The sequence below is a fragment of the Seriola aureovittata genome, chromosome 23, assembly GCF_021018895.1.
Source record: "Seriola aureovittata isolate HTS-2021-v1 ecotype China chromosome 23, ASM2101889v1, whole genome shotgun sequence".
In the NCBI taxonomy this organism is placed as follows: Eukaryota; Metazoa; Chordata; class Actinopteri; order Carangiformes; family Carangidae; genus Seriola; species Seriola aureovittata.
In genome coordinates, this window is record NC_079386.1 from 17,468,546 (window position 1) to 17,491,960 (window position 23,415).

General features: G+C 42.4%; 1 protein-coding gene across 1 annotated transcript; it reads right to left on the reverse strand.

Moving 5' to 3' along the window:
- Positions 1–42: 42 nt before the first annotated feature.
- On the reverse strand, positions 43–21,041 carry LOC130164629 (serine/threonine-protein kinase DCLK2-like). Its single transcript, XM_056369484.1, has 16 exons — positions 20,784–21,041; positions 18,965–20,158; positions 13,769–14,157; positions 10,896–11,022; positions 10,419–10,550; positions 9,837–9,925; positions 9,379–9,451; positions 9,051–9,156; positions 8,803–8,860; positions 8,006–8,125; positions 7,740–7,886; positions 7,319–7,452; positions 7,032–7,109; positions 6,776–6,872; positions 5,981–6,061; positions 43–5,889 (listed from the first exon to the last, which is right to left on the reverse strand). Exons 2-16 carry the CDS (start codon positions 19,398–19,400, stop codon positions 5,764–5,766), a joined length of 2,193 nt encoding a protein of 730 aa, XP_056225459.1. The 5' UTR covers positions 19,401–20,158; positions 20,784–21,041; the 3' UTR covers positions 43–5,763.
- Between the last annotated feature and the right edge of the window lie 2,374 nt (positions 21,042–23,415).

Here is a 23,415-nt window from a genome sequence, read left to right on the forward strand (position 1 = left end):
TGTTAACAATGTGACAGGAAGACAACAGTAACAAAGACACGGTGGGATAACATGATGCCACTGCATCAGTTTTATTTTCACAGTTGAATTCATCTTTTCTTGATACAAATCAGGGTGTTTTCTTTTCTCCAAATGCCCACGCCCTGATCCCAACAAACATACATGTTTCATATCAACACACATCACATTACAGATCATTGTTAGCATTAAAACATGTCTACAACATGTCCTCAAAACACTGTTGCTCTCACGTGTCCTTCCACTTCAAGCCAGGACTAGTTTTCCTAAAAAGAATCTCACAGAAAAACACCGACAGCTGAGCTTTAATTTAGATTTGAAAATACTCACAGTGAAACTTTGAGCTGTAAAGAAATAACTTTTTACACAGCAAATGTTTTTTTTCTGGTTTGTAGCTTCCAGGTTCAAAGTTCAGTCTTGTCATTCCAGATAATGGATTGTCTTTAAATTAATAAACATTGATAAACCTCAGAATCTGAGATTTCTTTTAGGAAAACCAGCACAGGTTGGTTCAAAATCCTAATTTGTCTACTGCACTTAATTAAAAAAAAAATCAGTTTCTGACGAAAATGAGGCATGATGTGAAATGATCACACACACACACACACACACACACACACATTGCAGTTAATAAAAACACACACGCAAAGGGCCGAATAACTACAGCAACCCTGAGTCAAATCACTCTGAAATCTACTCAGTTACTTTGAGTCTTTGACGCGTCGTCTCTGAAACGATCCGTTAACGTCTGTTCAGGAACGAACAACAGCTCACTGAAAAATACAGAGAGACGAGGTCAGATGAGAAACTCTGAGACAATGAAAAGCACCGACAATCTGGACGATAAGAGGAACGTTTCTTTTGTCTAGTAATCCTGATAAACAATCTTTGTTGATATCGTTTGCGAACTGCATTAACGGAAACTCATTCATGGATATTTTAGATTCAGTAGCTGACTGTCGAACCTGTTCCTCTTCTGGGTTTGATTGATTTTTCTGACTCCACAGTTTGTAAAAACGTGCAGATATTAGAAGTTGGAACTTTAACAAACAATATTAACGTTATGTGATTGACTTGTAGTGATGAATTCAACCGAGTTTTTGCAAGAAACGAACCAAAAACACGAGTCCAACGCCAGTCTAAAACCTTTTTGGAACATGCAAATCCACCAATATGGTTCTTCAATACTACTGCAGACAGTAAGACTGTACTGTTTGTAGTAAACTGCGCATTAATGGCAGAGAGAACAATCACAAATTAGACTCAAAATGATATAAACTGAGCAGATTTCAGCCGCTCATTGACCCTGGTGTTGCTGCACCACTAACAGTATCAACAGAAGGCTCCTTTTGGTTTGGTATAAAGCAAAGAGAAAAGAATTAAGACTACTGGGTTCATAGCAGGCATAGAAGGTCAAAGGCCAAGCCACTGATTACAAGAGTTTGGCTGCAGTTCAGGTTTCCTCGAGGGTCAACGGTAATTCAATAGTGAGGCGTGGAGTAGAGCTAACTTGTTATCGACGTATTAAATACTTCATTAGTGTTGGAAAGTAGTGTTAGAACGGACTTTAAGATGATTGGTTTCCTTATGTCGAATGACAACTGATATTGATATTTAGCACTATAATCTACGTTTTCATTCTCACTGTCTACAATTACACAAAAACACAAAGCCAGGTGAAGCTGAATGTGATGCTGCCGTTTGAGCTGGTTAGTAATGTAAATCTGACCAAGACAACGGTAATTTGTGAACGTCCGTGATTAATCTTTTTAGTTTTTAAAATTATCTTTGACAGAATTCATTTGGTTCTTCGAAAACTCTTTGAAACCCTGTGCGTTTTTGAAGTTCCCCCTCAAGAACCCATCAGACGCTCTGCGACGCGACCTCAGCAGCTCATCCTGCCAAATTCTTAATCAGTGGCTCGGGCCAAAGGTAAAGGCCACGGAAAGGTCGTGGTAAGGTCATAACACTGCATCAGGTCAACGCATTTATCCAGATGACGACTGATGTTTCGTTTCAAGTTTTAAAAGTACTGACCCCTTTCCCTTAATGCACACACACACACACACACACACAAAATGCACAAATGGAACCTCATATTTTTCCCATTTCCACGTGATTTTAAGTTTAAACATTACAATGTGGAAAACGAAATACCCACAGTCACACTTATTTACACACACACATACACCTTTCCTTCATCCTCAGTGACTCTAATGACCAGTAATATCAACAGACAGCATGATGGATGTGTGGATGGAGCGATATGATTGGTGGATGACCCACGATGTCACAGACACATGAACGTGTATAGAAAGAGATCTGTCGCCGTCCGGTTATTTGTTGCTACTCGATCGATCTTGAACTCGGCTTTAAGGTAAGAACTCTTTCGTTACAGTTCGTCAACACCCTTCAGAAACCTTGAGTCTTGTTCTTTTTCTGCCTGTTTTTTAATTGAGTCAATAACTAACTTTTGAAAATATATTTCACAATGTGAAAATGTCTCCATATCAATGTGGAAAATCTTTTCTTTATCAAGATACAGTGTCTCTTTGGGAAAAACAAGGTTTTTTCAGGGTGCTCACACATCATGTCTATGACTATGAGATTATTTCTTTTAACTGTAGTATTTTTATTTTTTTCAAACTGCTACTGTTTCCCTACTTCACAACTGACTCACACAGACAGACACCAACAGACAGAGTGGTATTTACAGTATTTACAACATATTTTATCCTCCGTTAACTGCAGGTAGGAGGTCAGAGTTTGGACCGGTCATACTGCAGGTAGGAACCTCAAAAGGTTGTTGAAACAGTTTTTGAAACGTTGAGGTTTGGAGTTAATTTGAGATACAGTACGAAGCGTGGGGGACGGGTGAAGGACGGGAGTTGGGTCATAGAGTTTGTCCTTCAGTGAAGTCGAAAGCTCATTGTTTTCAGTTTTTATTTTTCATAAATGAATCTATGGACTCTTTTTTTTTTTTTGGTTTCTGGTTTGAAAAAAATGTATAACTCAAAGTGGAGATCAGGTCTTAAAAATAACATTTATAAAGCAATCGTTCTTTTATAAACGATCCATTTGCATCATCTCTCTACTAGTGTCTTTGAGAATCAGAAAACAATTTGGACTAAAGATCGCATCCTGGAGCTGATTAGCCTAGCTTAGCATAAAGACTGGAAGCAGGGGGAAACAGCTAGCCTGAAACATGGTTCAAAAACATGTCTAAAGATGAATTATTATTAAACCATTGTATCTTGTTTGTGGTTTAATGAAGATTAATATGCTGTACTGTTTTTCTTGTGTATCGGTTTAACTAATAAAATTAAATGTTAAAATGTTAAGCAAGTGATCTTTATTGGTTTAGAGCTGGGCTAGCTGTTTCCCCAGTTTTCTGTCTTTAGGCTAAGCTAGTCAATCCAAACTTAATGTAGAGACAATAGAACGTAATAGACTTTCTCATCCAACTGTATTTGTGCCAATAACTCAACAATTGGTAAAAACTGAAAACAATTAGCCTCGTGTAAATATAGTAAATAGCAAGTGCTAGGTTCTGAGGAGATGAACTTGGGGAGGAAAGGTTTAGGATATTAAGAGGAATTGATCAGCAGCGTAAACAGGCACAGTACTCGAATACCTCCTTGGACTGATGGGCGCCACATAGGAGGAATGAGAAACGTCCTTCAGGCCAGCAGAAGGAGAGCTGGAGGGTAAAGGCAGGAGAAATGGGACGTTTCCCAGTATTAATGGAAGACATCCTGGTCGCCAAGAGGCAGGGACTACAGAGAAAATAATCCCTAAACCAGAGGGAGTGTTTTGTAAATGAACCATTGTGTATATCCCAATGAAAATGGGTTGAGGCCTTTTTTTTCAGAGCCTCCAGAATTAAGTGTCATTCAGACCGGAGGTAATGGCTGTTTTCAGGAAATGCTCCAGTCCCATGAGACACTAGGTGGTGAATCAGTCTAATAGCACCTTCATGGTGTTCCAGTGTTGATATGGTATATATCCTTCAAGCAGCAGTGAGGTGACTTCATTAGCGTCTAGCCAAAACAAAATGGGACTCTTCTTACAGATCTAAATGGACATATGATAGAGGTTTAATGGAGCTCATCAAAGAGGAAGTAAATACTTTCCAGTACAGCAGCAGAGACAGGACTTGTGAAAGTCTTGGGTAGATTAAATGCTGTTCTAGATGAAAGCTGAGGACAGTTTCCAGGTTTAATTTGAAATAATACTGGGGAACTTCCAGCAAATAGCCTGTATCCCAGACCAGAGTTCATGAGACCTGTTCAGTTTCTAGCAGGCAAAACGGAAATTCGATTGTTGAGTAGAAGCAACAAAACAATTATAGACTGGCTCCAAGGGAACATATTGGGTTTCAAGTCAATCAAGACTGTGGAAAAGGACAAGTTCTAGACCAGAGGTGAGGGAACTTGTTGGGTTTCCAGTGGTTGAAACAGGACTGGTTCTAGACCAGAAATGTGGGAACTTGTTTGGTTTCCAGTAGAAGAAAGAGGACTGGTTCTGGACCAGAGGTGTGGGAGTTTGTTTGGTTTCCAGTAAAACATACTGGATCTACTCTGGACCAGAGGGGCAGGAACTTGTTTGGTTTTCTGTAGAAGTGGGGCATGTTCCAGACCAGAGGCAAGGGACCTTGTTTGGTTTCCAGTGATTGAAACAGGACTGGTTCTAGACCAGAGGTGTGGGAACTTGTTGTTTTCCAGTGGTTGAAACAGGAATGGTTCTGGACCAGAAATGCAGGAACTTGTTTGGTTTCCAGTAAAGGAAAGAGGACTGGTTCTAGACCAGAGGTCAGGGAACTTGTTTGGTTTCCAGTGGTTGAAACAGGACTGGTTCTGGACCAGAAATGCGGGAACTTGTTTGGTTTCCAGTAGAGGAAAGAGGACTGGTTCTAGACCAGAGGTCAGGGAACTTGTTTGGTTTCCAGTGGTTGAAACAGGACTGGTTCTGGACCAGAAATGTGGGAACTTGTTTGGTTTCCAGTGATTGAAACAGGACTGGTTCTGGACCAGAAATGTGGGAACTTGTTTGGTTTCCAGTAGAGGAAAGAGGACTGGTTCTGGTCCAGAAATGCGGGAACTTGTTTGGTTTCCAGTGGTTGAAACAGGACTGGTTCTGGACCAGAAATGTGGGAACTTGTTTGGTTTCCAGTAGCAGAAAGAGGTCTGGTTCTGGACCAGAAATGCGGGAACTTGTTTGGTTTCCAGTGGTTGAAACAGGACTGGTTCTGGACCAGAAATGCGGGAACTTGTTTGGTTTCCGGTAGAGGAAAGAGGACTGGTTCTGGACCAGAGGGGCAGGAACTCGTTTGGTTTTCTGTAGAAGTGGGGCATGTTCCAGACCAGAGGCAAGGGACCTTGTTTGGTTTCCAGTAATTGAAACCGGGCAGGTTCTGCACCAGATACGTGGGACCTTGTTTGGTTTCCGGTACATAACAGTTCTAGACCAGATCGGTCCAGTAGGTGAAAACATGTGCTATCCTAGACTGGATGGTGGTGGACTTTCAGAGGGTCATTTGGTTTCCAAAAGACGAAACAGGATGTGTTCTGGACTGGCAGTGAGGGAACTCTGAAACTAGAAATCTAGTTTTTATTGACAACAACAAAAAAAAAAAAAAACGGGAACTGGTTTCAAGGAGTGAGTTCTTGACCAGAGGTGGAGGAAACGTTCAAATTAAACCAGTGTGTTGTGTTCAGTTTCCAGTTGATGAGAGGGGTTTGTGTTTTAGACCAGAGGAGAGGGAACCTGTTTGGTTTCCAGTACTGGTGACTCCTGCTCTGGTTCCAGTGTTTCTGCGCTGGTCGGGTCTTCGGTGCTGCTCACAGTCGCAGAGTCGACGGGAGCCTCGTCCTAAACCGAAAAAACACACAACACTCAGTTCTTCTCTCTGAACTGTACGTCTCCAGCATTCGTGTATGTACGCGGTCGAACGCGCTCTTACCGTCACCCAGGGGTGTGATAGGACCTCCTCGGCCGTGAAACGAGCATCCACGTTCACCTGCAGCATCTGACTAATCAGCATCTGAGGAACAGGTCATGTGACGGTTAACAGCCTGCAGTAAACTGTGTGAAGTGAAGCCTCATTCAGACATAGACATCAGATATTTCTGTAGGGTGGTGAGGTGATTTTAACATTACCTGCACCAATCAGCCATTTTATGTGGGTTATTATTCTTCTTATAATTAGAGCTGTAATTACCTACTGTTTCCCAGTACTTGTAGCTTATATTTGTTTACATTTTGCCACATTAGCACCATTAAACATATGCTAAATTAATTATCATCAGTTCCATTTGCAGTGTACTTGTGAATGTACTGACAATTATCACTGGGTGACTGTGACACTGAAGAAAACTTAAAGATTCTCAGGCAAGTTCTGAAGCATCTTTTCTCTCTTTTTAGGATTTCTAAGTGGATTTATTAACATGGACATCAGAGGATTAAGATTTGACTGAATTATGACTCTGAGAAGGAGTGCGATTTCCGACTTAAATTCACCTCCTTCAGTGTCTTTGCACAACTTTCAACTTCTTCTTTTTAGGGTTTGTCCTGCTGAATGTCCATGACCATTACGGACAACTACTATTCTACTACAGACCAGTTCCTGTTATTTCCCAACGGTTAAAACGCCGTGCGGAACAATGAAGGAACACAGTGAATATTTCATCCAAACAAAACTAGAAAAGTTTAAATTTAACACACAGTATTAACTGTTGATTATATGAGTGAGCGGTACCTTTGCAGGCAGGCTGATGGTGTCCCAGTCTGGAGATGGAAACTCCAGCTTCCCTCTGAGGATCTGATCAAACAACTCCTCCTGCACATTATTCTCACTGAGGAGGAGGAGGAAAACGCTATTACTTCATTAACTGGATAAAAAGGACGAAGGTATTTATTCATAAAACACTGTGTAATTAATCTAAATTAACGAGACTCAACTAGATCAACACGTATCATTACATTCATTATTGATTACAGATATACTCACTGACCTTCTGAATGGAGGGAACCCACACAGCAGGATGTAGGTGATCACTCCAGCTGCCCAGATATCCACCTTCAGACCATAGCTACACAAACAACAGGTTAGTGTTAAAATATATGGATTTAATATAAATATAGTCTGTATCAAAAAGTCTGTGAAGAAATCAACACAAGAGTCAGAGATGTAAAAGCTGTGATTGTAACCTGATCATCACAGGTGTAATAACATACATGTAGAAGTATTCAGTGACCATAAACTCCACTTCCGTCTAAATACACTGAAACATCATCTCACCCGGTCTCGGCGATGATCTCCGGGGCAACGTACGTCGGCGTGCCGCACACGGTGTAGAGCGGTCCCTCCACTACTGTCGCCAAACCGAAGTCCCCCAGCTTCAGCGACTTCGTGCCGTCCGGATACTCGCACACCTGCAGAACACAAACGCAAATAACACGCAAATATATTAAAAAAATTCAACTACACATGGCGGTAAACACCCGAAGAAAAAAGTAAAGTTATTATTACTCAGGTTTGATTTGTATTTGTGTGGATTTTAAAGCTTCTCCAAATACTTCAAAGAGTGTAGCTGATATTCATAAACCTACAACACATCACTTCAGATCCTCATAAATATCCATAACGTGTGTGTGTGTGTGTGTGTGTGTGTGTGTGTGTGTGTGTGTGTGTGTGTGTGTGTGTGTGTGTGTGTGTGTACCAGCAGGTTCTCTGGTTTGATGTCTCGGTGGACGATGTTCATCCGGTGCAGGTACTTGATGGCTCCTGCCAGGTTGAACACCATGGCGCTGGCGTCACGCTCGCTGTACTTTGTGGAGGAGGTGATGGCGTCGAACAGGTCGCCGCCCTGAAGGAGGCAGAGGCGTGAAAAATAGAAACTGTTCACAGGTTTTTAAATGTTTCTGAATATTGTGAAGACAGGAAGAAACACAAGCAGAGAGGAAGAAGAAGAAAAAGATGAAGCACCTTGACGAGCTCCATGACCAGGAACAGCTGAGAGGGCGTTTCATCCACCTCGATTAACTGGATGATGCTCGGATGCCGAACCCTCCGCAGCACCGCCACCTCGTTCTCTATCAGATGCTCCTACACACACACACACACACACACACACACACACACACACACACACACAGACACACACACACACACACACACACACACACACACAAACACACAGACAGTTTCAGTGTGTGAGGATATTGTCACGATGATGAAACACGCCATCGCAGACGGATCATCCTCGTCTCACGGCAGAGCTGTTGATAAACTCCCGTCTCTCACCCGTTACCTCGGTGGCTCCTCAGATTTCAGCTTTTGTAAACAAGCCAAGCAGAGCTCGGCTTTTGTGAGAACGCTCCAATCTCCCAGCTGCCCTGAACTACACGCCGCGCACTTTTAATTTCTCCAAACACTGACTGAACGTCACAGAGGGAGAGAGAGAGAGCGGGAAACTCTGCAAGCTTCTACAAAATAAGTGCCAAGAATAAAAAAGGGATATTTTAACATCTACAATCTGAAGACAGCGGCTGAGGAAGATCATGTTGTATGATTGAAAGCCCCAGAACAGCTGCTAAACGGTTCATGTGGTGAGATGATGTTGTTCTCTCTGTCCTGTTCATCAACTCACAACCTGTAGATTTATCTGCCGACGGTCTGATTCTTTGATTTGAAGAGTGTGACAGACGTAGAAATCAACATCTCGTTATCGTCACGGTAATTATCATCGAGGACGCTACAGGATGTAAATAAACCAGTGTTACCTTCCCACAGCAGCGAGCTTTGTCGATGATCTTCAGGGCGTACTCTTGTCCCGTCGACCTGTCAATCAGCAGCACAACAGAAGCTTGAACAGTCGTCCATCAATAATTAGGGCTTTAGTAAAAAAAATACAGTTCAAAACCAAAATTCTGAGGTTAAAGTGGTAAATTTATTAGAAAAAACACAAATTAATAGAAAGAAAGTGAAATATTCTCTGAGAGAAACGACCCCTGCAGGTTTTTATCCTTACCTCTCCACACACTCCTTCACCACGGCAAAGTTTCCATCTCCGATCACTTTGCCAACTTTGTACTTATCGTTGATGATGGAGGAAGAAACCGATCGATTGCCGTTCACTGCGAGAAGAAGAGAGAGATTATCATTCTTTAATCTGGATGTTCTCTCTTCGATTGACTCAACTTTGAACCCACAGTCTGTATTTAACCAAACAGCTCTGCAAGTGTCAGTTTGACGACTTTCGTAAAGCTGTCGGCCGTGAATATGATCTAGACACACACACACACACACACACACACACACACACACACACACACACACACACACACACACACACACACCTTCAACAGTGGTGTCGTCTGACTGCTCGGTCTCTCCATTCACATCGGTGGAAGATGCACGATGAGGAGAGACCTGGAGAGAAACGTGACGGACAAACACGGGGTGAATCAGAGGAAACAAACAGATGTGGATCGACGGAGAGACATAAATAAATTCTGAAAGCATAATCTATACCACAACTGAATCCAAAATATCTTTTAATTCACGGACTAAAACTGGACAACAGCTGAATTCAAACCATTGTCTCATGATGTTAAAGGGTTGTAAATATTAGAGTTAAAAACAAACAAAATCCTTGTTTCTCATCTGTAAATTACAAAGTTTATACAAATCAGTTCACCAGTCACTTTTGTTATTCTCTTTTATCCTTCGCATTGATAGTAACAGTAAAAAAACAAATAAATTGTTTGGATTCAATATTGTTTTTTTTTTTTTTAGATCAATCAATCAATCTGACCTTGAGGCTGCGTCGAGTCCCGGGGCTGGTGGGGGAGGGGCTGGACCTGGCCGACTTCCCCGCTGACTGTGATCCTGAGCCCTCATTGGCTGCAGACAAGAGACAGGAGCCGTGTGATTGGTCAAAATAATCTTGTGTGTTCGCAAATACACGCAAAACAAAATGGAGCTCAAATCGACAGCATTGCCTGGTGCCGACTTTGGGCCAAAACTGTCCCGAGATTGCTGCTAATTTAAAATGATTTTCCGCCTGAACTGGTCCAAACCCACAGTGTCTGAACCTTAGCTGAATCTGGCAGCCATACACGGGCCTGTGCCGGAACACAGCCGAGTGTGCCGGCATTCAGCCGTAATTGTCCTGACTCAGCTGGGTATCTCATAACAGCTTGAAAAGTAAAAGCCAAAGACCAAAATATGTTTAATCTGATTACATTTAGTGATCAGAAAAAGGTGAAAGGTCACAGGCCTGATGCCAAAAAACGCCCTTGAGCAAGGCATCACAGATGATGCACTATTATGGAAAGATTTTTCTTATTGATTATGTTTTATCACTAATAAAAGGAGGTTTCCTGTTGGTTCTCACCTGGGGCAGGAGACTTAGTTCTGGCCGGGCCTTTGGGTGGAGTCTTAGAGGACGACAACCCGGAGCTGCTGGGAGTCTTGGGAGTTGTAGTTTTCTGAGGGGCAGCGGAGCGAGACACTTTGGCCCTGCATTCTGGAAAGAGCAAGAGAAAGAGGGGAGGACATTAGACATCTGTGTCACACAACATTTATTTTTTGTTTATTTGAAACAGATTAGTTGATGAATCAATTAATTGATAAAAAGAAAATTAATCAACTATTTCTGATGAATCGTTTCAGACATTTTTCAAGCAAAAATGCCAAAAATTTACTTGTTCCAGGTTCTCAAATGTGAGAATTAGCAGTTTTTCTTCGTCATGCATTTTAGTAAAGCAAATATTTTTAGGTTTAGGACTGTTGGTCTGACAAAACAAGGGTGTGTGTGTGTGTGTGTGTGTGTGTGTGTGTGTGTGTGTGTGTGTGTGTGTGTGTCTCTCACCATTCAAAAAGGGCTGTGTTTTGCTGCTGTGTGTGAGCACAAAGTCGTCCTGAGCGTAACGAAACTTCTCCGGCCCACACGCCATGAACACATCGTCATCGCCGAAAAAATCCTGCAGACAAGTCAGCTACACACACACACACACACACACACACACACATCGATTCAACAAAGTTTTAGAAACATTGCACTGACGTACCCATGAGTGTGTGTGTGTGTGTGTGTGTGTGTGTGTGTGTGACTAAGCAGACGACAGCTGGGAATATTCGAATCACGCTTGCTGCTGCCAACGCTTCAACAAGCTCTGACACACACACACACACACACACCACACACACACACACACACACAGAAACAAACACACTGTGCTGTCTAAGAACTGTCTTGAGGATTAAATACAAATTGCACATCAAAATGTCCCAGATTTAGGCAGCGAGAGAGAGAGAGAGAGAGAGAGAGAGAGAGAGAGAGAGAGAGAGAGAGAGAGAGGAGTCAACAAAATGTGGCAGATGAACAGGTGAAGAAAAGATGGATGAGCGGAGGTGTGGAAGGACAGATTAAACAGAGAGAGAAAAACAATTCAGACCCGTTCACAGCACAAACCGACACAAGTCCTCAGTAAAAACCTGGTTCTAGAAATGATTGATGTAGAAACTACTCACACACTCACACGATGAATGAACCGCTGTCTTGTTTACTTTGCTTCTCACCTTGTTTGCTAAAGGAACAGTTTGATAAAATCTCTTGGGGGGTAAAAAGCGAATAAGCGTATTTCCGAAACTGTCGGGAGTCTTTCTTCAACGCAGAGAAAGTGAGACGGGAATTTTAATGCGGTACAGTTGCCGGGGAGAAACTGGCTTCGACACAAACACACAAACAAAGTGTGTTTCTTTGTGTGTTCACACAATAACTTCACACTTCCTTCCCTTTGTGTCTCCTTCTCTCTCCCTGTTCTCCTCCTCTCCTCCTCCTCCATCCCTCCTTCCTTTTGTCCTCGACTTTACCTCTCACTCCTCCTCTGTCCCATCACCATCCGGAATTGTACAGTGCGCGCGTGCATGTGTGCGTGCATGTGTGCATGCATGTGTGCGTGCATGTGTGCGTGCATGTGTGCGTACATGCGTGTGTGTGGCAAAAAGGGGTAGTTACTGGATGACTGGTTGCTACGGTAACCACGCTGCAGTGTCAATATGTCTGTGTGTGTTAGATGGGGTTTCTGTCCCACTGCTTGAAGTGGCTGCACAAACTGAAAGGACAGAGGGAGGACACACACACACACACACACACACACACACACCACACACACACACACACACACACACACACACACACACTCTGGCCTTGTTTCATTCAGACTGACTGAGTCTGAAAAGAGTGAAGCCGTCTGAAGCAATCAGAGAATAAAAGCCCTCGTTATGACTCGCTGCCTTCAAAATAAAAGCCTTCATTCAGCGTAAACTAATCTATATTTTTGACTCCGAAAAAACATAAAAATGTCACGATAATATTAAACTGCTGACTGTTTGTAATATATCACCGTTGTCAGGTGGAAATGTATCCTCACATGTTGAAATACAACTTCCGAGGTTCAGAAAACTTCTAATTAACTGATTAATTGTTTGTCTATAAAGTGTCAGAAAATAGTGAAACATTCCTTCAAACCGCTTGTTTTGCCAAAAAAAAGAAAGTTTTAAAAATAGAACAAAAGGCCAGCTGATGTAATGGATGCTTTTACTTTGAAGGCAGCATATGCTTTTATTTTCTTAAGGCCGATGCTGCTGCAACATCAGAGCAAATGCAAACAGTTCTCTGCTAACTGGATAATGTGTGTTTTTGTGCGTGTCTGTGTCCGAGCTGCGTTCACCGCAACAACCGTCCTTCAGTCACGGCGACGCCCCGACCGGCCCTCCGCTGTCTCTGCTCTCCGTCTGCTCTCCGCCGTCATTGTGCCACAGCCGACACTCTTATCTGCGACTTCAAAGAGTGTGTGTGTGGTAAAAATAGCCGCGCCAGTGAACATGTGATAAGTTTAAATCCACAATCCTTAACTCACAAAAGAGTTCCTGAGAGGATCAGAGAATATTCAGAGTCTGTTCAACACAATGACGACGGAGGCAGAAAATGTTCTTCGGCTGACTGCTGCAGTTCCAGGGTTTTAAACAGGAACCACATTTAGCTGAAAGCACCAAATATTAAGCTTCAAAGAGCCTGAACTCACCGTCACAACAACTCACACAACTTTCAGACGCTCGTTTGAACATGTTCAATCCGGATATCCGACACATTTAATTTATTATTCAAATATCATGACCTGATGGATTGAGTCACGAGTCGACACGATATCTCAGCAACGCCTGGAAGGAACTTCATCACAATCCAACGTTCACTTTGACTCAAGGATGAACTGATGAGATTTTGGTAGTCAAAGGTCAAAGGTCAAGGCCACAGTGGCCTCACAAAACACGCAGTCTTATGTGATATGTCAAGAACACAAAAAGGGTTCTAGCAGAGGCAGAAAAACCGTTAGGTTGTAATTCTAGTTTTTGAAGAGGGACTGAATTTAAGACTTTAAACCAGATAGAAAACCTCTGGCCCAACATTGGCCTGAGTCCTCGGCCCGAGTCTGGCCCACTTCCACATCTGGGCAGAGTCCGGCTGTTACCCATAGCCGGGATATTTTCTGTGTGTGCGTCAGAATTGGTCCAGATGTGGAAGTAGCATCTTCAAGTCATGCTGGGACAGATTTGGGCCATGAAACTGGGCGTATACTGGGCCACGCATGGGCCAGACATGTAATCAAGACTTGCAGATCCCCAGTTCACACCTGCTCTTCTTTCTGTCACAGAGTGAAACAACAACAGACATCGCCTCACCTGTTTCCCATCCAGCGTGTAGAGCCTCTTCACGGCCCCAGAGTCCAGCTTGATGGCCTCGGTGATGTCGGCCAGAACTTGTTCGAAGGAATGCGCCGTCTTCTTGTTCAGCAGGATCCTCACCGCCTTGCGAGGCTTCACGCCGCTGCGGATCACCGTCACCAGCTTGGGCTTGATGAAGTCTTTGCTCTCCCTGCCCTCTCGAACTTCAGGGCGATCTTTGGAGGGGGTGGCGGTGCTCGCCGACACCCCGGTGGACACCGTGGTGGACCGGGGGGAGCCCGCCTGGCCGGTCCCAGCGCTGGCTCCGGGCTTCCAGCTCGGGATGGAGATCTTGGTGTAGTCGACCTTTCGGTAAGGCTCGTTGGAGGCACAGACGTAGCACTCACCTGGGCAGAGAGGGGGGGAGGGGCAAGTCAAGTTAATTTTGATTAAATCGCTGAATATCATAAATCAAAAATTCTGCAGAGCACACAACACGTGATTCAGATTCAGAAGAAAATCTTTACCAAAAAAAAAACCCTTTAAAAAAGACGGAAGACGCTTCAGGAAGAGTAACTGAGGGTCATTGGAATAAAAGTCAAACATTGAATACACAAGTATGTAATTTTCTCCCACCATGGGTCTCAAAACAAAAACTACTGAAAATATGAAGTGAAGTCAATTATTCTAAATAATCAAAAAATGTAATGATACTCTTTGGAAATGAGTAGCTGTCAGTTGGTGTCAAAAATGTGGTTAAGTGAGGATGTGAGGTGAATTCAGGGTCAAAAGTTATAGTAGAACGACTGTAGTCAAATGAAGTGGGGTAATATAAACTGTGTGTGTGTGTGTGTGTGTGTGTGTGTGTGTGTGTGTGTGTGTGTGTGTGTGTGTGTACAGTGGATGGAGTGAAGGTGACAGCAGATGTCAGACTCACTCCTGTCTCTCGCTCTCTCTGAGCTGCAGACTCTGCTCGGTAACGTGAGGTGGAAAACTGAACATGTCACACAGGAGGACGTCAGCGTCCTAAACCGACTGACGGTCAGAAAACATGGAGATAGAGAAAAGAGGACTAAACAAAAAATCTGATCAAAATAATACTGGCTGAGGTCACTGAAGGGTTAACTTCCCAATTCAAGACTTTTAAAGCTCCTCCAGTGTAAAGGTCTGTGTCCATGTGTAGTGTGATTATAGATCAGCTCTAGCTTCTATATTCATACTGTGAAAGTATCAAAGCCTCAGTCCACAGAGAAATGCACACAGCCTGTATTCAGAAACTGAGCCTTAAAACCAGCCGTCAGGACTTCTGGAACTTTGTGATGTCACAACAAAGCAGTCACCAAGCCCCGCCCACCTGGACCCACCATCCAAACCTTGCAGGATTTGGTTTCTCTGAGTGTTTTTACCTGAAATCTGCTGTATCATTTTGTTTTACAATTTGTCAGTTTAACACGAGTGAGAAATTTTGCTTAAAAAATCTTTAACACACAATAATCCTCATTATTGTGGTTCCTCTTCTATGAGTGATTTAGATTAGATAATTTAACTAAGAAAATATCACTTTAGTTATAGGAAGTTATTCCCAATAAGGCTGCGGAGAATTATTATTTTAATTTTCCTTGTTTTCACTTATTTTTTCAATTTACTGATTCATTGTTTTGCCTTTAAAATGAGACTAAATAGTGAAAAACATCCATTTACTATCATGTGTGACAAAGAAAAGCATCAAATCCTCATATCTGAAGCTGGAAACAACAAATATTTAACATTCTTTATTTAAAAATTACTAAACTGATTATTTGATTAATTTTCCTGTTGATCAATTAACTGATTAATCGACTAATCGTTGCAGCTCTAGCAGCTGTAATGAATGAGATTGCAGCTCATCACATGTGCAGTAGCCTACAGCCACTCTCCTGTTTTACCTTATATGGTTACGAATGGCTCTTCTACTGTGTCTCTCTCCCTCAGTCTGAATATACCTCTCTCTACCTTTCTATATCTCGCGGCAGAGCTCGCCATCTTTTAACACACACACCTGTCTCCCTCTTTTTATCCCCACACACAAACTTGTCTGCCCCTGTATCCCTCAAACACACACCTTTTTTTTACATTTTCACACAGTCAGCATCTCTCTCTCTCTCTCTCCCTCTCTCTCTCTCCCTCTCTCCCTCTCTCTCTCACTCTCTCTCTCTCTCTCTCTCTCTCTCTCTCTCTCTCTCTCTCCTCCTGGTTATTGTGTTTGACCTTGTGTCTTTACCTTTGCGATTCAAACCAGCTGGACAGGACCGCTCTGGATTTTTATTCAAATACCTGACTGACCAAACACCTTCTGTCTGTCGCTCCACCAGCAGACTGACTATTTCCACACCTCGTTTGAGACACACACACACACACACACTGTGTAAACCTGAGCTGCCATTAACATCTCACCACCATATTTAGTGCTAGAAGGAGTCGTCTTTTAATCAGGTAGATGATCAGAAAATGTAATTTAATCGAGCAAAAATGGCAAAGATTTGTGTGTTCAAACTTCTCAAATGTGCAAATTGAGTATCTTTGGGTTCTGGGCTGTTAGACACTTAAAGACCTGATTTTACAGAATAATCACTGGAATCAAAAATATAATCAATAACAAATGAAGCAGCCTGAGGAACATTTAACCTGAGAATGCAAACTTCAAACCGGTTGGTCATTACTCGGTGTTCATGTCATGGGAGTTACTTCTCAATGAATCATTTAGTCCCATCCTATCTTTGTGCAGCTGAAAGTCCAAACACCTACAAATGTTTACAGTGAATTATTTCATTTTCTGCTGTAAATACCAGATTCTCTGTTATAACTATCATTCAAGTCAAAACCCGAGTCAGAATAACAACATTACATTGTAAGTTTGTAATTCATTGTAAACTCCAATATCTCCAACCTACTGCTTATTTATACAGACTTGCCTGAAAAACTAATAAACAAGGATGCCTTATGTCAACTACAATCAGTTGTAAAAAGGTATTTAAACTCAAGTTGTCCATTGATGTGAACACTCACAAACCATAACCACGGTAATCTTTTCTGTCTTTACCCACAGGACACGAGAAACTGGACTTCCTACTCCGGACAGGTACGATATGTCAAGTCCCAGTTCTCGTCACAGCTGCCAACACAACAAATATTACTTTTAAAACACTTAAACGCCACTCTGTCGACGTTAGCTGGTCAAACAATCAAACAAAAACTCTCCTGCAGGCTTCCATGTTTTGCTCGATGGTGGAGAGGGGGTCGTGAATGACGAGTTTCCCACTTTCGGCTCACAGCTTAGAGCCGCTCTGTTTGTCGGTTAATTCCACCGTGTGCTGAAGAGTGATGCGTCTGTCTTCTAGTACGTCTCTGGCTGAACAGCTTCCTGGCACTAGTACTCATTAGTGGACATTACAACCAGTCACACGTCAATACTGATGATAAGTGATTTTACACTGGTCTGTTTCAGGCTAAATGACTTCAGACAAGAGAAGAAGAGCAGACGGACTGGACTCCAGAGTTGTTGTTTAAAGGAAGGGGAATTTTCCTGGTTGAATATTTAGATTTTAAATTTTGACCAGGAAGATTTCAGTGTTCACTGGCAGTGAATCAAAAGTTGACAGTTGGGTTCTCCAGACCTTCAGGGTTCAACTGGGTGGAGTGTTTTTGTGGTTATTAAGCCCTGAATCATTAGCTCATGAGGCGGAAAAGTAATGTTTCCTCTCATTTGTGACTTCAATAAACCTTGTATTCTGATGGTAGGTGGGGTGGTTTGGTCTCTGTATTGATTATGCACTAATTATCCTGCTGTAGATGTACACAGAAATAAATAATTAAATTGTGTTTGCATAGACAGATGGAGAGGAAGGAGACAGTGAGGAGGTTTAAGGAGGACAGATTAGTTGACAGACTGATCGATGAAGGGAGTGACAGTCTGATAATTGACTTATGTAATATTACAGTAGATCAGACGTCCATTTATATAAGAGATAATTTGGGCAGAGTGACATCAGTGGAAGCTGGTGAGAAAAATTCTGGTGGGCAGCAAAGACAATGGGAAATGTGTTTTCTTCAGTCATGAAAAGAAGGTGAAAGTTTGGTGCATTGTAACGCACAACTTCTCGGCATTAATACTATATTTTTTAAATGTTTTGTGCCACTAGGATGAAAGACAGATTTAAACCACCACTGAGAATGGTCCACACCAGGAGCCCAGCTGGTTATAATGAGAATGAGGAACTGATTGGGCTTCATAAAGTCAATATCAAGCTATTAAAAAGTTAATCTGCAGCTTAATCCCGATGCTAATGAACAGCTTCAGAGATTCCTATTACCCACATCTTGTAAACTGATCAGAAATGGTCAAAAGAGGGAGCTATTACATCAGAGATTACAAATGTTGTACATGCATTTTGCTTTAAAACATGTATTTAATGCAGCACCACTGCACTGGAGATATTTAAGGAATAGCTTGATTTTTTATCTCTTGCTAATAGATAAATAAGAAGAATAAAACCTCTCTAATGTCTGTAACCTGAACATGGAGTTAGAGCCAGCAGGCAGTTAGCTTAGCTTAGCATAAAGGCTAAAAGTGGGGGGGAAACAGCTAGACTAGCTCTGTCCAAACTCTCTCTAAAGCTCAAACATCGTGCTTGTTTAATCCACACAAAATCCAAAATGTAAAAGCAGCAACTTGCAGTTTTATTTCCAGCAGGTGACCTCCAGCTTGCTCTACTTTCTTGTTTTGCATACAGATATAAGATGGGTATCACTCCTCCCATTTCCCACTCCTCCTCATCATGAAAGCAAGTAAATGTATTTCCAAGGACTGCCCCTAAACGTCAATGATACAACTGATTATTCAAGAAGACTCTTATATAAAAACATGGCAGGCTATAAACTTTTAAAGTTTAAATTACTACAACTAACCACAAAACTAACTGTCATGGAAAAAGAGAAGTGAGATGGAAGCATCGACCTCAACTGTAGACTCTGAGTCGACTTTGAATATCCTGATTGAGGTACAGAACTAGAACTTCCCCAAAAATAAAACATTTTCTTTAGATAGAAAATGTATTTGTGTTTGCTGTAGAGCCCCTCGCTGGTGGTTAGAGTTAGGATAAGTTTAAGGGAACAGATTTTGCCACAACAGAATTAACTGTGAACAAGGTTGAGTAAAAAGTAAGTTGTGAGTCTTACCTTCCACCAGCTCGTCCATACTGCTGATCTTCTTGCTGCCATCTATAGTGTAGATTGTGCGCACCCCTTGCGGCAGATGCAGGTTATCCGCCAACGAGCGCGTCAGCTCCATCAACAGTGCGTCGTAGGAACGAAAGCGGTCACTGGAAACGGCGTACACCAGACCCTTGAAGTACCGGTCTCCATTGCGGTAGAACCTGACCTTTTTGGCCCGTTTCTCCGAAGTGAGCGCCTGCAGGGTTCGGGTCCGGTAGTAGCTGCAGTTGGCGCTGTGGGCAGGGCTAGGAACCAGGCTGCTGCCCCTGGAGCTGGGGCCAGAACCCCCACCTCCACCACTGCTCGTGGAGTCATCTCTCTTGGCCCTGGTGGAGCGTCCCCGGCGAACCTTGTCGCGTTCGTCAAAGTGCTCCAGCTCGAGGGTCTTACTCAGAGACATTGTGAATACTGGTCCAGTAGCGTTCAACAGAGTCCCTGCTACATAAGACTCATCCTCCAACAGCGAGAAACAGGACTTTTATTCTGGTTACCACGTTTCTTGCTTATCTAGTTTGTAGTCCTGATAAGATGTTTGTGCTGTAAACTTGACTTGCTTGTAGACCCAGTATAAAGTAGTTTTCCCAAAAACAGAGATGTAGAACCAGTAGCTTTGTAACCCTTTGAGGTTGTAGTCCTTCAAATGTGGTTTTAGATTCTCAAAATTCAGCTGTGGTCCAAATATCGCTCTACGCTCTGGCCTTACTGAAGAACCAGTAAAAATGTGGGTAAACCTTGAAACTTGACTTTTTGGTTACCTGGTTCTGGTCCTGAACGTAGTCAATTTAAACTGACTTAAAGTCTTTGTAATTTCGGTACAATCCTAATAAAAAAGATCACCGTAATGTATAGGTCATGGACATGCAGAACGTATAGATTTCAGTAACATTATAGCCACAAACTCCACGGTTTCACCAACAAACGTCAACTCTCTACTTTCTTATTTGGCCGTGTCCTCACAGTAACCTTCCTGCAGTCGCAGTAACCCAGCTGTAACCTCACGGTTCCGGCTTTAAACCCGGTGCATTGTTGTGTAGACCTGGTACAAGCACGTTGAGTCTCAGCAGTCCAGCTGGGGTGTAGTCCTTGTAATCCGGTTCACTTCGGGGGGTTTGTCCCGGTCACACTTTGTCTACCAGCGTCCTTAACATCCCTCCATCACTAACAAAAAAAAAAAAAGAGATGAAAATCACATGGTTTACTGAGAAGACAGATCTCCCTACCATCCTGCGATAGAGGGGCTGCAGCCGGCACATTCAGCCTTCAGTTACCTCTCCATGTGCAGAAAGAGATCAGGATTTATGTTGAATTCAGTCATTTAAGGATACTGAAGACAGGATTGCATTTAATCAAGGTTGAATTTTGAGCACAATACCACAGAGACTGGGCTTTTATTTGGAAATCATTAATGCCTCTGCTTCTCATGGCATTTGCATGCACATTATGGATAAATTACTGCAAAATAAAAGGTGGAAAAGAGGTTGCAGGTGAAATATAGTCACCACGTTTTAGTGAAATTAAATTTCCTGCAAGGCCAGAGAGAGAGAGAGAGAAAAAAAAGGCTCATTGATTTCCAGTCAAATTTGAATTTATCTGAAGCCAAGAACAAAATATGAAGGTGTAGATGAAATTATTATATACCTGTTTATCTCTCTCTTCATCTGATAAACGAATTGACTTTATCCATTTATCCGCCCAAACATTGCTAAGCTGTGCTGACAGCGCCATTCAAACACACACACACACACACACACACACACACACACACAGAGAGGGAGGCACCTACCAATAATGCCGTGAAACCGGTTTGTTGCTATGGAGGCTTTCTCCTCTTCCCCCGGTGCCGTGTTCCGGTCTGTTCCCGTGGATCCGGGGGCCCCAGGCGGACTGCACCGGTACGACCGAGCAGACCCGGTCCAGGCCGCTCCGCTAACCCGGGATACAGGGACGCAGCGGCAGCAGGCAGGCTACACCGGCGGAGGACCGGGATGCACCGAGACAGACGGCGGACAGCAGCATGGCCGCTGCAGCAGAGAGAGGAGAGACCGGCTGCACCCCCCCCCTCCCCTCCCCTCCCCTCTCCCCCTCGCGGCTCTACGTGATGACAACGTGCCCCCCTCCCTCCCTCTCTCTCTCTTTCTCTCTCTAGCTCTTTGTCTAGCTCGCTCTACCGTCTCTCGCTCTTCTGTCTTTTGTCTGGCTCTTCTCAGAAATTCAAATTCAGTTAGTTTTATTGTCGGGACTGTTGCAGTGAGGCTACATATTGAAATCCACCATTACGCAACCACACAAACATACAAGCCTCAGAGACAACATAATTTTCATTTAACTGCTTCCTTAAATTTGAAAATTAAGTAATTAAGTAATTAAACATTGCAGTTATGGTTCACAGTTAGATGCCCAAGTGAAACCACTCCCCATGTTTGTACAGTAAATATGAAGTTGAAGCAGAGATGGAGGTCATGACCTCGGCATTTAAATTTTTTTTCAATGTATGTTTCTATTTTCCACGTTTTCTTGATCTATTGCGGTCACTTATTGATGATATCTATCGATCTAATAGACAGATATCTGCCAGTAATACTTACTTTCAGCCGCAGGACGGCAAGACGGCGCTGTAATTGGTTACCATAGCAACACGCAGTCCGGAAGTCCAGTCAAAATGGCGGAAACTCTAACGGACACCCAGATAGAAAGAAGTAGGTTTGTTAACTAGTGTTAGATCTATCTATCTATAAACTATAAAGTGTGTGCGAGCCGATAACTTTGATAGGAAGCAAACTCTATCGTAATGCAGTACTGCAGCCTGCTATGTTGACCGAAGGAGTGCTAAAAAATGCTAGCTAGCGAGCTAGCTGCCCCACAGTTCAGAGTTAGCTAGCTAAATAGACACTGTCAAACTGTCTACAGGCTTCTGACATATTGTTCCATTTGCTCATGAAAGTATTTTCATTCTTCTTCACAAATTGAAAACCAGGTCAGAAAGAAAAAGACTTCTTCAGGGCAAGTTCAGTTTTGGGTGAATAAAAAGTAGGGTAGAAGAGGTTGAGAAAGATGCTGAAAGAGCAGGTACAATCAGATAAAGCATAAATACTTTACGCTTATTTGTATTACTTTTTTCCTATTATTTCATTTGAAGTCTGAGGGTTTTTCCTGCATAGATGATTTCGAGGTGGCCATCCATCCACCCGTAAGGATAAATATTGTATTGTGAGACTCTTGACCTCAGTATTTGTGAGGTTCTGGTTACGGCCCTGTATCAGAGCCTCTGATGGAATTGACTGTTTCCTGTTGCAAAGATAATTAAACAACTATAGAGAGACACGAAATGGCCACACAGAGCTGTGAGAATGATTTTCAAAATTATTTTATTTTTTAAAGGAAATCCTCTTTCTGCAGCAACAGCTCCACCAGCAGGAGAACAGAGAACCAGAAACACAGCTGCAGAGGATGAGGAGGAGGTGAGGAGAGAGGAAGAAGAGAAGATCATAGGGGAGGATAATGAGAAAGGAGGGATAACAGAGAGAGAAATGTTACCAGGCAAGACAGCACTGATTGGAAATACTTGCTGACAGCAGAGATGGAGATAACATCCTTCAGTCTGATGAAAAAATCCACTTCTTTTCTAACAGACATATATATTAATTTTCAATGTCCCAAACATCTGACTAACATTTTAATAAAGAAAGGAATACAATTTGAGATATTTTTTCTAATCAAAACGCAAATTAAAATTACATCTTGATAAGAATCTGTCAGAAAATATCTAAAAGTTTGATCATTTATAATTTTGTTTTCTTTTTCTCTCGTGTGTTTATGAACTTTAAAACATCGAAACCATTATAAATATTTATTTCATTACTGCAACTGTAAAAGCGCGAGTACCACTACTTCTGCTTGTGTCGTTCATTTTGAGACTGGCCCATTACTGCTATTACTACTACTTCCTCAGTTACTTCCTCTGCATGTTTTCTTTTTTCTTTTACAAAAACTTACAAAACAGACTTTCAAAGCAATTAAGAGCCAAAACTAATAAATAAATGATGATAAATTACTGTAATAGTAGAAGTAATAAATAATTCTCCTGCATTAGTGAGCTAAATATTTCATGAAGCCAAATGTTTGTTGAGGGCGTGGCTTGAGATGTTACTGTTTCTGTCACTATTGTCAGTTTCACTTATATTAGGGAGCATCAGTACTGTGTAGAGCTACACACAGGTCTCTGTATTGTATTGCAGATATATTGGTATCAGTATGTGTGTCGACTGAAACCACAAAACGCCCTCCGCGGATCCAGATTTTTTTCTAGGTACAGTTAGAAAACTACCTTGTGATGAACTAAGACGTCTGAGTGTGAACGACACAAACTCTTTCAACTGTTTGTAAGCTGTAATTAATGGCTTTATTAATGGTCAATA